The 15,125-nt window shown below is 46.2% G+C and overlaps 2 protein-coding genes and 1 long non-coding RNA gene across 4 annotated transcripts; all 3 read left to right on the top strand.

The window, feature by feature from the left end:
• The first annotated feature begins 161 nt into the window (after nucleotides 1-161).
• Nucleotides 162-5,834, top strand: yaf2 (YY1 associated factor 2). Of its 2 annotated transcripts, XM_062483034.1 has the most exons (4): nucleotides 162-318; nucleotides 699-824; nucleotides 5,000-5,152; nucleotides 5,367-5,834. In XM_062483034.1, the coding sequence occupies exons 1-4, from the start codon at nucleotides 293-295 to the stop codon at nucleotides 5,626-5,628; spliced, it is 567 nt and encodes a 188-aa protein (XP_062339018.1). In that variant the 5' UTR covers nucleotides 162-292; the 3' UTR covers nucleotides 5,629-5,834. The 2 variants fall into 2 exon arrangements, with proteins under 2 accessions (XP_062339018.1, XP_062339017.1); XM_062483033.1 differs by lacking the exons at nucleotides 162-318; nucleotides 699-824 and having other exon boundaries at nucleotides 4,638-5,152.
• Nucleotides 832-3,899, top strand: LOC134037629 (uncharacterized). The gene is made up of 2 exons (XR_009932551.1): nucleotides 832-1,523; nucleotides 1,728-3,899. It is a non-coding gene; the product is annotated as an uncharacterized LOC134037629 (long non-coding RNA).
• Nucleotides 5,835-7,020: 1,186 nt separating the features above from the next.
• Nucleotides 7,021-11,563, top strand: gxylt1b (glucoside xylosyltransferase 1b). Its single transcript, XM_062483013.1, has 7 exons — nucleotides 7,021-7,346; nucleotides 8,181-8,370; nucleotides 8,560-8,691; nucleotides 8,972-9,223; nucleotides 9,548-9,671; nucleotides 9,771-9,943; nucleotides 10,619-11,563. Exons 1-7 carry the CDS (start codon nucleotides 7,126-7,128, stop codon nucleotides 10,763-10,765), a joined length of 1,239 nt encoding a protein of 412 aa, XP_062338997.1. The 5' UTR covers nucleotides 7,021-7,125; the 3' UTR covers nucleotides 10,766-11,563.
• The last annotated feature ends 3,562 nt before the right edge of the window (nucleotides 11,564-15,125 follow it).

Genomic DNA, 15,125 nt, shown 5'->3' with positions numbered 1-15,125 from the left:
ATAATAATATAATGGAGATCTCACTGAATGCTCTTTATTGTATTATGTCGACCAAATGGCTAAAAGCCGTTTGAATTAAATGAGAATCACTCATCGGTGTTCATCAGGAATGTTGGACCTGTTCACAGCGACAGGAAATGCTGTGAAATCTGATTGGAGGGAGTGGGTCACGTGATAATTCGCCAACCGGAGTTTCCACGACAGCTGAAGCCGTGCGGTTCGGGCGCATCGCTTTATCAACATATAAGGACTACGTCCTTATTTAAACATCCACAAACTAACTTTTGATAGCATGGGAGACAAGAGAAGTCCTACAAGGTAAGTAGCTGCTCACTATTTTTGTGACATTGATAGTAGGCAGTGGATATTAGCACACATTATTGAAACAGTCCAGGATCGGTGTGTGTGTGCTTGTGTCTGCGACGATGTGTGTGTGTGTGTGTGTGTCTGGAGGGGTAATGTGTGAGTGTCTCAGAGTATGTGTGTGAGAGTGAGGGATACAGTGTAGCAACCATGGCGGACTGTCTGTTTTATTACGGTGTCAGACCAGCTCGTGCCTTGTGAACCATATCCGTTTCGACGCTAAATGGAACGTTTCCAGATGTTTAACGGCGATTGAGAAGGCTGCAAACACACGCACTCACAGCACCGTCTGTCGGGATGTGCAAGTGATCTCTGTCCGTTTGTTTTGTTCGAAGGCCGAAGCGTCAACCGAAGCCCTCTTCAGACGAGGCATACTGGGATTGTAGTGTCTGTACGTACAAGAACACTGCCGAGGCTTTCAAATGCATGATGTGCGATGTCAGGAAAGGAACGTCAACACGGTAAGTAGTCTGAATCAGTTCTGTGTTGTCGATAGTAAATGTAACAAATACGTCTTTAAATACCAATTGCTTTTCGTAGTTGCAGCTTAAATATTACAAGTCATTTGCATTACTCAACACCGTACTTAATGTAAGTACCAAAGACTTAACACGATAACATCTCAGATAATGTTTGTTACTTACATTTCAAAACAGTGAGACGTCAGGATAATAGGCGGGCCTAGGGCAACGTTAATGGGGGAAATATTTTTTTTCTACCGACGGAGCAGCCCCTCTCGGTAGTTTATAGCCATTTAACCTATTTATTTATTACAGAATAATGCAGATTAGTACATTTATGGTATTTGTAAAGGCGTATTTAATGTTCACAATACATGCAAATATAATATGAACACAGTCTTAACTATCCAATTACATTTATCAGTCCTGGCAGATGATCACCACCCAGTCTTTGTCCAGGCTACAGCCCCAAACGGCGTCTTTAAGTAGCCAGCATATGGACCTCCTATCTCCCCCTTCTCAGATGCCAGAGAGTCTCATTGATAGAGCTGAGTTGTGGCTGTGTTAGATGGATGATCATCCGGTATGGTTAGAGGATATCCCTTCTGCTACCTCACCTAGCAAGCTAGTAGATCTCACCTCAGTAGACAGGAAGAGGCTGGTGACACCACAATATCTCCACGGGCTGGTGGGGGTGGGGTGGGAGGTGAGTGTGTAATCATGGCTGCCCTCCTGTCATCCATCTTGTGGTGTGATGTTTTGGTTGCAGAGAGGGGGGGAGGGGGGTCTGTCTCTGCTCTGCCCTGGGGCTTCTATTTGACATCAGGGCCTCTGACTCACACTCTGAAGAGATGACACTAGCCTTGTCTTCCTTTGACACAGTGTTCCATAAAGGCATTCCAGCTTGGAAGAACCGAGCTCCATGTCTGGTCTCTCTAGCGGAGCTTGAACGTTATCTCCCTCCTCCATGCTCCACCAATTATCCCAGTTTGAAAGAGACGTTTTTTAAATGAGGCAGTTAACTGTGCAGATGCAATTTGCCTCGTTCGTAGAGTGTGTGTGTGTGTGTGTGTGGAGGGATACTAGCTGAAAAGAGGGTGCCACACCAGCTGCCAGACAGACACCCAGAGCTCATTAGTATGCAACGGCTTAATCAGGGAGCTGTCATCAGAGACACAGCGATCTCATCAGGACATTAAAGCAGCCAGGGGGGTTCAGCACACGCACACACCTACACACACTGAGAGAGAGAGAGAGCGAGAGAGAGCTGTAAGGAGGTTATGCTTGTCCTTTGTACACTATAGGCAAATCTGTCCTGATTGCCCTACAGAAGGCCCTGGCACCGGAAAACAGCCTGAGTTGAAGCTACAGGGACATGACTGAATTTGACTTCCTGCCATCCTGACTACACACACACACAAACACACACACACACACATACAGTTATGGTGCTGTGGCTCATAGAAGACTCTGGTAATACGGCTGACAGACGAGATTATAGGATTCCTTTGTCTGCCATGTTAGTAGTATTAGTATCATGTCTGAGGACATTGAGTCAGAGCTGGTCTTGTATTTAGTGGGTCAGTCATAAGGTCCTTTTATCTTAGTCACATAACATTTACTCCTAAAGGAAGCCACAGTCACAGAACTCAGGAGGGCAGGGGGAATAAGTAAATGTGAGGAGGTGAGGGAGCAGAGAGGGAGGGAGAGGCAGCTGTGTAGGAGATTGCGTGCGGACAGCAGTTAAAGGATGAAGATGAATGTTTTATGAAGCTGAGCTTCAGCAACGCCAGAACAGCAGACTCACTGGAAGCACATTGTTCAGCCAGCGATCAAGCACACCAATCACAAGAGCCCATTCGGATTTTGACTCATTATGAGAGAGGGTGAGAGGACGAGGGAGAGAGGAGATGTTTATGTGCCCGTAGAGGCCACAGCACAAGATCACATCCTCACGGCTGTCTCTTTCATTTGACAACAGCTGACAAGTTATTGAGCTATCAGAGGGGTTTAAAACAAAACAAAGCCACTACACAAAGCCAAAAACATATTCCGCAGCCGAGTACTGGGAGCAAATTGTATTTGACCTTCCCCTGCGAGCACACAAACACGCACACAGCGCAGTACAATACACACACCCACACAGCACAACACCCACCCACACACATACACCACCTGCCCATTAATCTGAGTGCTCTGACTCATCAAGCCCAGGAGGAAAGCAGTAGCTTGTATCAGAGTATAACGTTTCCACCAGTTAGCCTACAATGTTTTTTGTTTGTGGAGGTGGGTTCGTGGGTGATCTGACTCAGGCTTTTTCCTTCACCTTTACAAATACACGCACACACACACACACACACACACACACATAGAGAAAAGCATCCTCATTCCTTCTCACTAGACCATGATGGTGTTAATGTTGGAGCCAGGGTGCGTGGTGTGTGTGTGAGAATGGGGGGGGCTTAGGAAGTGTTATAAACCACAGGAGAGTGAGAGCCATCTGTTACAAACTCACTGTCCCACACATGCACACAAACATTCACACACACATGCACACACACCTTGCCACACAGAGTAAAAGTGACATGTTCAAGCAGAGAGAGACATTAATCAAGTTGGATTCTTTCCCACATGCAGCACGCAGAACTTGCTGACAGGGAGCACATACACATACGCACACACCAGGTGTCTGATCTGTTGGGGCTCTGGGTACTTGGAACAGTGTGTTACTCATCTCACTGTTATCTCTTGGTAGTGTCATCTTCTAGGAAATACATAGACTGGGGACGGGAGTAGGAAATACATAAATGGAATGGAATATTGTATTCTTGTAAGAGACAGTTTTGCATAGCACCAGTCCAATAATGAACAAAACAAAGAAACGAGTTGGCCCATTGATCTTCCAGGACTGCAGGATGTGTCACAGACAGACAAATAGTTCAAAAGATAGAAAGATAAGAGACTGTGTTTTTCCTTAACCTCATCTTTGATTTCTAAGTGCGACTCCATTCATTTGTTCCAAAACTGTTGGCCTTGTTGACTATCGATCTGGATATCTCTTCACATATACACACACAAACATAGTTCAACAAGCAGCTGCGTTTAGAGTGTTACAGAGTGAGAGGGAGATTCAGTACAGACCCCCTGTGGTGTAATTGGACTCTAGGTCTATGTTGTGCTTCGATAACATCTCCAAGGTAACATCATAATCGCCCTGTAACTGGGTTATGTCAAGACAATCCTCTGAAATTCTCTTCTGAATTGCATTCCAGCGTTCTAAAAGAGATTTAAACGTGTCAGCAGTTCTGCGGTGGTGTTCTGTGAGGATCCCTGGCTTCAGCTCTGTACTGTATATAGGCCAGCACATTCATTTACATACTAGTCTGTACCACCATATCCTATCATGGCTACACTTTCTAGATGAACGTGGATTCAGGTCATCCAGCCACACCAGTGCTATCAGACTGTTTTCCTGGTCTACTCTGGATGCCTGCAGGGCTCTGTGCGTGCATGCGTGTGTGTGTGTGTGTGTGTGTGTGTGTGTGTGTGTGTGTGTGTGTGTGTGTGTGTGTGTGTGTGTGTGTGTGTGTGTGTGTGTGTGTGTGTGTGTGTGTGGGGTGAGTGACAGACTGAAAAGGGAGATCACTCTGCAGTTACAGGTTTTTTTCTCTCTCCCCTCCCACTATGGTGAGACAACAGATGGGTCTTTCAACACTTGTTTTCCGGGTAGATCTGCCAGTACTCAAGTCAGACAAGCAAGCAGGACCTCATGTATGCCTGGCTTCCTGGAGCAAATGCTTAACTCTTGTGTATACCGGTATTTCAGAAGATTCATAAGTTATTTCAGATGAGGGTGGAAGTGGTTGCAAGTGCATCTACCAGACAAGAGTATGTGGTTTCATAATACTCCACATCTCTCTGTGGTCTTTCGTCCCAGTACTATTATTACTCAGCAGGTGCCACTTTGCTGACTTCAAGGTGACTGCATGTCTACGGCCGTATGTTAGGATGGACAAGTCTATTAAACCTGCGCACAGAGATCCACGTCTGAGGACAAACCGCTGCTTTAGCTGCCTCCTGCCTCTCGGTCCACTCACAGGACCATGTTCAGATATGTTGACGTGTTCATACCTTAATCGTCTCTTCTGTCCTCTCCTCTTCCACCGTCCCCACAGGAAGCCTCGCCCTGTCTCTCAGTTAGTCTCCCAGCAGGTAACGCCACAGTTTGCTTCTCCCACGCAGCCTAAGAAGGAGAAAAAGGAGAGAACAGAGAAAGAGAGACATGATAAGGAACCAACACTAAAGAAGAACAACCACAAGAAGATGAGGTGAGCGTTTCAAGCTAAGACAAAATAGAGGGTTTTCTATAAAGGGCAGATTAGAATACAAAGTATGCGTGTATAGTTTTTTTTTTATATATATATACGTTATATGGTTGTACTGGATATTATGGGATTGAAGAATTGCATGTTAGGTTTTTCGCTGGTTTTTCTATTTAAATATCCCTCTCTACTTTCCCTCCCTTTCCCCACCCCTTCATAGGCCGAGGTTAAAGAACATTGACAGGAGCAGCGCTCAGCACCTGGAGGTGACGGTGGGAGATCTAACTGTCATTATCACAGACTTTAAGGAGAAGCCTAAGCCCTCGTCCACATCCACCACCACCACCACCTCCTCCACAACCTCAGTCTCCGCAGACCACCACAACCAGAGTGGCTCCAGCTCAGACAACACAGAGAGGGGGGTCTCTAGGTCATCCTCACCCAGGGGGGAGGCCTCTTCCGTCAATGGAGAGCTACACTAGGCCCCAAACCTGGCAACCCCAACCCCCCATCTCCCATAATGGATTTACCATGCCCAAATCTCTCTGAAGTCACCAACCCTCTACATTTGACCTCACCCTCTCCGCAATGCCAACCTGGACCTAAACTCCCAACGTGGCAACCTCAACCCCCACTCTGGACCTCAACCTCCGACCTGGCATCCCCCAACCCCCACTCTGGACCTCAACCTCACACCTGGCACCCCCAACCCCCACTCTGGACCTCAACCTCCAACCTGGCACCCCCAACTCCCACTCTGGACCTCAACCCCCAATCCTAGCCACTCTAAGGGACCCTATCTATTAAACCATAATGTTACTTCTGGACGAGTCTTTGTTCTAAATTGTAGTGAATGGTTCTAGATTCATTGTTTAGAACTTGGTTCCCGGCCTGGCTAATTCTGGACCTATACATGTAGCAACTACAGGTTGTGCTTAGTTAGCAAGATTATGGTCCACGAGGAACAGCAGACTCCCCTATTGCAGGCATTGGTTTGTCTGGCTTCTGGAATACACTACAGGTTCTGAAGAAACATTTGAATAAAATTCCAGTTTAGATAACTTTAGGTTGAAACAGTTGTTATATTCTATGTTGATAAACCTGATCTCCTATGACCTGTTGTACAGAATTGGTGTGTTAGACATCCCAACAGTGTTACCATTCTCCAGGCATGACATTGTGTTTCAGAGTTCAGTACTTGTTGCATTCTGGGAGAACATGTGAGGAAATGTTATTTCTTGTGTCACAATGGAGACTTTAAATATATTCTAATTGGTTCACTACACTAGCTGGGACTAGACGTGGATTAATGAGAAATATTTTGTTGGTTAACAATGTTCATTTTTTGTTGTGTCCACGTTAAACCACCTGGTACCATTGATGTCACACTCACCATTTTTATTTTTGTTTTGTTTTTTACATTATTTGAATTGACCAAAATTTCCTGTTTAGAAATGTATGAAAATATAGGTTCATGTCTGAAGATTAACGAAAGAAAATTAATGAAATTATGTATTCAAAAAGTATGCTGTCTGATTTTTTTTTCTGTCTGGTTAGTGATTGGTAAGAAGTCTGTTACATATGTCGAAGATGAAAGAAAAGCAATAATAGTTATTTAGTAGGCATAGCTCTGAATGTCTAAAAGTAATGATATGCTTTATAAATCTACTGGGATTTATCAGCACCACCTGGTAAACACAATAGCCTCCTATTCAAAGCAACAAAATAACTCCTAGTTTGATGTAATAAAATATTTTGACGATAAAAGAGTGAAAGGAGTGCATATTTAAGTTGTTTCTGTGAAAGGGGGTTTAGGTAGTTAGAAGTGTATTTTCCCAGCTAATAAATTACACGTAGGGGGAGGGCCTGACTTTTTTGTCTCTCTCACCCCTCCCCCAGACCCTAAAGTCCTTCCAAATGTGTACTAGCACGGTCCTGTGTCATGCCTGTGTGCTCTGAAAGCGATTTAACTTTCGATAATGCGGCGATACATTCGTGCATTCCTTGTGTGCACGGTGTTGGCAGTGTTATCGGTATTGTACGTGTACAGTAAACTGTTCTACTCGACTCTGTTGGACGGAGGAGGCGTCGGTAGGATGACGTTCTTGTCGCCAGCTGCTTCCCAGCGGAGAGCCATCGGACAAGGAACCAAGCTGCTAGAAGACAGAAAAGGCCCCGAGAGCCAACATTGGAATAACAGGTATGGTATTTATAGACAATTTGTCTAATATACCGGTCTCACTTGTAGGAAATGTTTCATTTGTTTCTGCTGTTTGAACTTCCATTGAAGCCAATGGACCAGCGATCACTTAACCCTTGTGTTATCTTCGGGTCATTCTGACCCATCAGTCGTTGTGACCCACCGTCGTATTGCGACAACTTTACCGCATACAAAAACAAAGTAAAGCAATTTTGTATTTTTGTAAGCATGCGTCAGACCCCCCACATTGCGAAGGTTAAAAGAAAATTATTTTTATTTGTTTTTGTATTGGGTAAAATTGGGTAAACACAATGATGGTTCGTTATGAACCTTTGGGTCATGTGACCCGAAGGCAGCACAAGGGTTAAATAACTTGTTGCATCCCTTATCAGTTATAAATGATATCAGTATACAGTAGTAATTTGACTAATAGGTCTAATTGAATGAGATGCAGCTTCTGCAGACACACATTTGTTTTCTCAGTTGCTCTTTTTCTGTAACTGTAACTCTTTCACATAATCTCTCTATAACTCACTCAGGCACTCACACACAAAAACACACTCCTGTTCAATTACCTCTCAGCCTTGTGTCAATCTCTGGAGGTGTGACAGAGCCAGAGCATTCCCAGAGTGGGGGTGGATAGACCATGGATAAACCTGAATCTAGCTAACCTGTTTAAGTGGTGACACTCATTTCAGCATACACCCAGGGTTTGTCACGTGTACTGAGTGAAACTCATAGTGTTTCTATAGTGAAACAGGGTTCATATTGTTTGTCTCTAACAGAAGTTCCCTCAGAGTGGTCACATGTCTCATTTATGTCTCTCTCTTTTAGGAACATCATGCGTCAGAGGGTTGAGAGCGATCCCAGTCCTGCTCCCATCATGCACCTGGGCGTGGTGGCGTGCGGCCAGAGGCTGGAGGAGACCCTGACCATGGTCAAGTCTGCCGTGCTCCTCAGCTCCAAACAGCTCCTCCTGCACCTGTTCTCTGAGGAGCTTCTGCACAGCAGCTTCACACTGGCGGTGGGTTCTGCTGCCGGTGCAGGACTTGTACTGAGTCATGGAAGTACTGACTGTAATGCTGCTTATACTATGAAAGCACTGGTTGTTACTACCGGCATAGTACTGTCTTTTTTGGCTGTGCTACAGTTGCTTTACTTATGGTTTGAAGTGTGTGTGCGTGTCTGAAATGCTTGCTCTCCTGTGCTGCAGTTGGAGTCTTGGCCTGGCCATGTGCGCTCCAGGTTCAGCTACAGGCTGTACCCCATCACCCTCCCCCAGGAGCACGCTGCAGAGTGGAGGAAGCTGTTCAAACCCTGCGCCTCCCAGAGGCTCTTCCTCCCTGTGAGCCCATGTCTGCTCTCACACTCATTGGCTCTCACACTCTCCTGTCCAGTAGATAGACTGTTAACTCTTTCCTGGGATGTGGTCATAATCAATGTGTTTTTTTGACTCCCTACCTTTCCTCTGTTCTGTCTTTCACGCTTTCTCTCCCTATATATATATATACTCTCTCTCTCTCTCTCTCTCTCTCTCTCTCTCTCTCTCTCTCTCTCTCTCTCTCTCTCTCTCTCTCTCTCTCTCTCTCTGTCTCTCACCCCCCCCACACACCCTTCACCCTCAGCTCATCCTGAAAGACGTAGACTCCCTGCTCTACGTAGACTCTGACGTCGTGTTCCTGGAACCTGTCGACGCCCTGTGGGCGTTCCTGACCGCCTTCAACTCCACCCAGCTGGTTGCCATGGCGCCGGAGCACGAGGAGCCGCGCATAGCCTGGTACAACCGCTTCGCCCGACACCCGTACTACGGACGCACAGGGATCAACTCTGGGGTCATGCTGATGAACATGACCCGCATCAGGAGCACCTACTTCAAGGTCTGGGGTCAAAGTTTCACATTTAACTCTGCTTTCATACACGTCATGCCTTAATTCACACTTGTAGATGGGTGTAGCTCAGTGGTAGAGTGTTTGGCTGCAGAGTAATAGGTTGCAGTAGTAAACCCGTCCGTACATCGCTTTGGAAGTGTTTGCCAGTGTTTACTAAATGAATGCATAATTATTCCACTCTATACTGTATGTTAGCTGGTTCACGCTAAGGAATGGACACTAGGGTGAACCACCAGGTGGCATCAGAGAGTCACAATCCTGTTTGAGTGCAGTGGTGGTTGTTGACCGTGTGTTTCTGTCCTGCCTGTTCAGAATGACATGACGTCCGTAGGACTCAGGTGGGAGGAGCTACTGAGGCCTCTGCTGCAGAAATACAAGCTGAACATCACCTGGGGAGACCAGGACCTGCTTAACATTATCTTCCACCACAACCCTGGTCAGACACACACACACACACACCACATTTAACTCAGTGAGCCTACCTGCTAGCCCCAGGCTGTGTTATGAGATCTAACTCCACCATACCGTCCTCCAGAGTGTCTGATGGAGGTGTCATGCCAGTGGAACTACCGTCCAGACCACTGTATCTACGGCTCCAACTGTGTCTCAGCAGAGGAAGCTGGGGTCTGCATCCTCCATGGCAACAGGGGGGTCTACCATGACAACAAACAACCTGCATTCAGAGCTGTATACGATGCCATAAATCAGGTATGCGTGCACTCACACACAGACACACACAGACATACATTGTTCCGAATTTTTGTCAATGATATTGCTTGATTTGCTTAATGGCGTGGCCATATACAATGGCCTACAGCAGATTCTTACACACACACACACTTGCTCTGGTCATGTGTGGCTGCTGTTCTGCAGGTAATAAAGTCTCACTGTAAAAGCCAGGCCCAGGAATGAGCAGTAAAGTTTTAGTGCTGACGCTACATCTAGAGTTTGTGTGTGTGTGTGTGTGCGCGCGAGTGTGTGTGTGTCCATGTGGACAGCACTCCATCATCAGCACCAGATCAATACTCCGACTGTAAATGCTGCTTTATGACCAGGCGCGGGTATGTGAGAGCGTACTCGTAAAACACTGTCGTTTTAGTGACCTGATACTAGCTGCCGCTCCCAAGGCAAATGAGTCCATGGTTAAAACCTAATACCCATTTGATTTCCTGTGTGCGTAGTAAAAGTCCCTTCATTATTAAACAGTAGGCTTGGTTTTTACTTTAATTGCCTCATGACATCAGTAAAACAAGAACAAGTAAATCAAAGTATATTCCTCAGGGTCTGTCATCCTTAACAGATGTATCACTGACGTTGTGTTGTTGCAGCAGTGTTGTGTTGTGATGTGGTTACCTGGTGAAAGACGGCTCTTCTTGTCCTCAGTACTCGTTTGACGCGGACCCAGTCAGCTCTCTGCTGCGCCCCCTGGAGGCCGCACTGCAGAACACCACCCACACCTACTGTGGCAAGGCCCAACACCAGCTCACCAAAAGACTGGCAGTCAGTCTAACCAGCACACACAGAGGCTGACCTGTCAGAGCCTTCCAGAAGGGTCTAGACTTAAGGATGACAGCAGCTCACCTATGTCTAGTACCTGAGTCTGGCCTGGACAGCTGCAGATTGTTGTGTCCAACAAGACTCTCTCCATATTGGAGAATCTACGTTATCTCCATGTTCACATGGAATATACACACTGTGGGGTAAACACCACAATGATTCTGGTAAAGGCACATTTTGTCAGGAAATCTGTTTAAACTGTCTGTGACCCACTGTGCCATGTGGTTGTGTTACCAATGTGCATAAGTTAGTGTTTGTTTTTCTATTCATATGCAATGCCAAAGTTTGTTGTTGTGTTTTTTATTTGCACTGTTAAATGTACAAACAATGATGAACATCAGGTAAAAAAAAAAAAGAAGAATGTTTCTTCTGGAATGTTGTGTTCTATCTCCTAAAATGTTGTATTTGTGGATTGTGTAGCATCTCCATGTGTATCCCAGAATGTGTAAACAGCCAAATGTTTATGCAATTTATGCAATAAAAACTAGGGGTGTAACAATATATCATGGAACAATATATCGCAATACAAAATGTTTTATGGCAAGTTATGGCAATACAATATGACGTCCGTTTGATCCTATTGGTTGAGCTACCAGTGCGCGACCTACCTGCGTCATGCGTTCATTGCATTCACAGAAATTGCTTGAACTGAGTTAACAAAATTGTATGTACAACAAAGAAAATTATTGAACATGTTTAATGTTTTGGAAATAAATCTGTTAATTGAATTTCAGTTTCATAATCTTTTTTGTTCAAAATATCGTGATACGTATTGTATCGTACACCCAGTATCGTGATACGTATTGTATCGTACACCCAGTATCGTGAAGTATTGTATAGTGAGCTGAGTATATCGTTTCACCCCTAATAAAAACCCACCGTCAATTGTGCGAAAGTCTTTCCAACAGGTGGCAGCATTTCACATCATATTTGATGAAGACAAAGATGGTTGCTTCGTAGTACCAGTGCCTTCTATATATCAACACCCTATCAGCAGGACCTGTTAGATGGCTTGGCATATCCTTGGTGTCCACTGACCACACTATATAAAACCTAAGATAAACAGACCATATATTCAACACAGATATTACATACCATGTAATATCTCACACACTCCAAACAACCCGCATATTTCACGTAGATGTTTATATTTTCCCCAATACCTCGACCTATTTGTAATCCATCCCACAAGAATGTTTTTAGAAGTGGATGGATGCCATGTCTTACTGGATCAATACAACAGCCAATAATCTATGGTTTGGTCCTCTGGGGCCACCGTAGCCTGACTGATGATAAAGTGCAGCTGATGGACCAGAATCTCCAGCCAACAGCCTGTCATTCTCCAACCTTCGGGCAATGGGAGAGAACAAGGGGCCATCCATCTGACTCTCTGGACCAACTCATAACATTAACAATAGGGCCCATTCATCTCAATAAGTCAGCAGGAGAGGTTATCAATTATCTTTATTGGTACGCCTGGACAGAATAACCATGTAGTATTCATATCCCCAGGGAAGAGAGATCCATGGAACAACTCCTTATTGGCATGCTGCACAATTTGCCTGGAACTACAACTTTTATATCATAATAAATAACAAGGATTTTATCTCTATTGTCATCGGGGATGGTAGAGGAGATAATAGATACAGGGCCCTGAGCTAAATGAGAGTGTGCATTTGTGTTGATGTACGTTATTGTCCATCTGAAAGGCTGCTGGTTCCAAGGTTGCAAATCTGGCAAATCTCTGTGTGAGAGAAAGTGGGGCGAGAGTGGTGTGAAGAGGAGAGAGAGGAGAGGAGAGGAGGAAAATATAAATGGCAGCGAGATTGAAGAGCGGCCATGAGATTGAAGATGAGAGGCGAGCAAAAAGGTCTTGAAACTCTCACAAAAGAGCACAGAGGCTTTTCGTAGTACACTTCCACTGGAGTGTTTTCGACAGGAGAACCAACAATTATAAACACTAGGGCTGAAAAAATCCCCTTTTACCAGAGATAGAAAATAACAAATGGCGCTTTTTGCTATCGATGTTGTTTTGATTGAGAGATAGAGAGAGTGCCGTCTCTCTAGCTGATGAATTACCACAGCAATGGGTGAGCTGATTACCTATCAACAGGTCAGGACTGATGATAGAATGTTCATGACCATTCCTCATGTCTGGTCAGTGGTTGCTGTGGAAAACCGATGGAGCCAGTGCGCACTTGTTTTGTCTTTTTTGTGTGTGTGTGTGTGTGTGTGTGCGCATGTGAGCATGTGAGTGTGTTTGCAGGTGTGTGTGTGTGCATTTGTGAGTGGGTATATGTGTGTGTGTGTGTGTGTGAGTATACTATGAGACGTTAAGCTCAGCCAGAGGACACCATAGCAACTCTGGGTGAACTCACAGCTCACAGCACCAGGGCTTCATCACACCAGCACAGGCATCCTCCTACCACACACACACACACACACACACACACACACACACACACACACGGACACATCCTTCCCTCCCTCCCTGCTCTCCTTTCACTCTACCTCCCTCCACCCATCCCTCACTTCCTGCTACTCTCTCCCTTCTTGTCTCCTTCTCTCCCCCCCAATGCTAACCTGCCTCTCTCCCCCTCTGGCTTGCTCCCTCCCTCCCTCATTCCTTTCTTCCTTCCTTCCTTCCTTCTTTCCTTCCTTCCTCCTTCCTTGTCCCAGACACAATGAAATTCAGCACTCATCCTTTCGGTATTCTCTCCTGTGTTCTCTGCCCCAGTTCCACTCTGCTGATGCTGGTGTCTTTCTCCCCAACAGGCTACACTCTTCCAAAGACAAATGACTTCATGAATAAAGAGGAACAGTTTCTACAAGCTAAAAGAGCCACATCTGAGCAGAGAGCCAGTGTGGTTTCCACCTCCAAGCTGAAAGCCAGCTAAGCCCTGGGAGGGCTCCCTCTGCTCTGAAGCACACACAGGAGGAAAGGAGAAGAAACCAGCAGAATATTCCAGACTTACCTGGAAACATGAGAAACGTTACCCAAGGACTGGAAGACAGATAAGGAAAGAGAGAGAGAGAGAGAGAGAGAGAGAGAGAGAGAGAGAGAGAGAGAGAGAGAGAGAGGGAAACTTCTCCAGGCTTTCTCAGAAGCTGCTAGTTTTATTTTCTACAGTCTGTGGGTTAGAAATTGCTCTCTGCTGTTCTCAAGGCAACAGACTGAGACTGTGCCATGGGAGGCCTGTGTGGAAGAGGAGAATGTGAGCAATGCCAATCCAACCAGGAAAGGTGAGGCTGGTGTGGGGATGGGGGTGGGGGTGGAGCTGGAGAGGGGGGCGGGGGTGGAGCTGGTGTGGGGATGGGGGTGGGGGTGGAGCTGGAGAGGGGGGTGGGGGTGGAGCTGGAGGAAGGGGGGGTGTGAGGCTGGTGTGGGGATGGAGGTGGAGGTGGGGGTGGAGGTGGAGGTGGGGGGGAAATGGGTCTTCTCTTTTCTCATTATCCTATTTTCTGAGACGACCAGCGGGGAGACGGGGAGAAAGGTGTGAGAAGTGGTGACATCAGAAACAAGAGTCACCTGGCCTCGTGGTTCTGTGACCCTCACCCCCCCCCCCCCCATTTCTCTGCCGCTTCCTCGCCCTTCCACAATACACCCATTACGGCTCCCTCTTTCATCCCTCTAGCTCTCCTTCCCTCCATCCCCGCTCCACAATGTTTACCTCCACAATGATCTGATGGATAGTACTGAAAGGGAGCCTGTGGTTCTGTGGGATCGAACTGGCACAACCTTATCTCTCTCCCTCTCTCCCTCTCTGCCTCCGTCTCTCCTGTGTGCTTCTCTATTAGGTAATTACTGTGGCGTGAAAGGGGTAGGCAGGCTAGCGTGGCTCTATTGTAGCAGCACCTGTCCCCTGTAGACCGCAATTACCTGCCAGCCTGGAGGGGAGGTCTCCTTTATGTGTGTGTGTGTGTGTGTGTGTGTGTGTGTGTGTGTGTGTGTGCGTGTGTGTGTGTGTGTGTAAGCCTGTGGATTTGGAACGTCCTTGATGTTTGGTTCCCCAGGTGAAATCTGTTTGTGTTGGTGTGGGTGTTCTGATCAGCATCCATTTCTCTGTGAGTTGTGTCTCATAAACAGCCAGGTATTACAATGGGTGTTTAAGTCTATGGGTGTTTGGTCAACATCGCACAGTCCTGGACAACTGCCCAGCACCTGGGTCACTTCAAACCATGCTGCTATCGATCCGCTGGACACACTCGCAAGCATCTAAAGCTGGAATAAAGTCAGTACAGATGTGTTTCATACACAGACAGTGTGTGTGTGGGAGTCAGGTGGCTGAGTGGTTAGGGAATCGGGCTAGTAATCTGAAGGTTGCCAGTTCGA

Source organism: Osmerus eperlanus, chromosome 17, assembly GCF_963692335.1.
Source record: "Osmerus eperlanus chromosome 17, fOsmEpe2.1, whole genome shotgun sequence".
NCBI classification, from domain to species: domain Eukaryota; kingdom Metazoa; phylum Chordata; class Actinopteri; order Osmeriformes; family Osmeridae; genus Osmerus; species Osmerus eperlanus.
The sequence above is the reverse complement of the archived record's forward strand: the minus strand, read 5'-3'. Positions and strand labels throughout refer to the sequence as shown.

Bases quoted from the DNA above. Each gene is read 5' to 3' on its own strand.
- yaf2 (XM_062483033.1), top strand. From the start codon at position 4,833: ATGGACAAGTCTATTAAACCTGCGCACAGAGATCCACGTCTGAGGACA. The intron at 5,153-5,366 runs GTGAGCGTTTCA...ACCCCTTCATAG, and splicing joins AACAACCACAAGAAGATGAG to GCCGAGGTTAAAGAACATTG.
- gxylt1b (XM_062483013.1), top strand. From the start codon at position 7,126: ATGCGGCGATACATTCGTGCATTCCTTGTGTGCACGGTGTTGGCAGTG. The intron at 8,371-8,559 runs GTGGGTTCTGCT...CCTGTGCTGCAG, and splicing joins ACAGCAGCTTCACACTGGCG to TTGGAGTCTTGGCCTGGCCA. The intron at 9,224-9,547 runs GTCTGGGGTCAA...CTGCCTGTTCAG, and splicing joins TCAGGAGCACCTACTTCAAG to AATGACATGACGTCCGTAGG.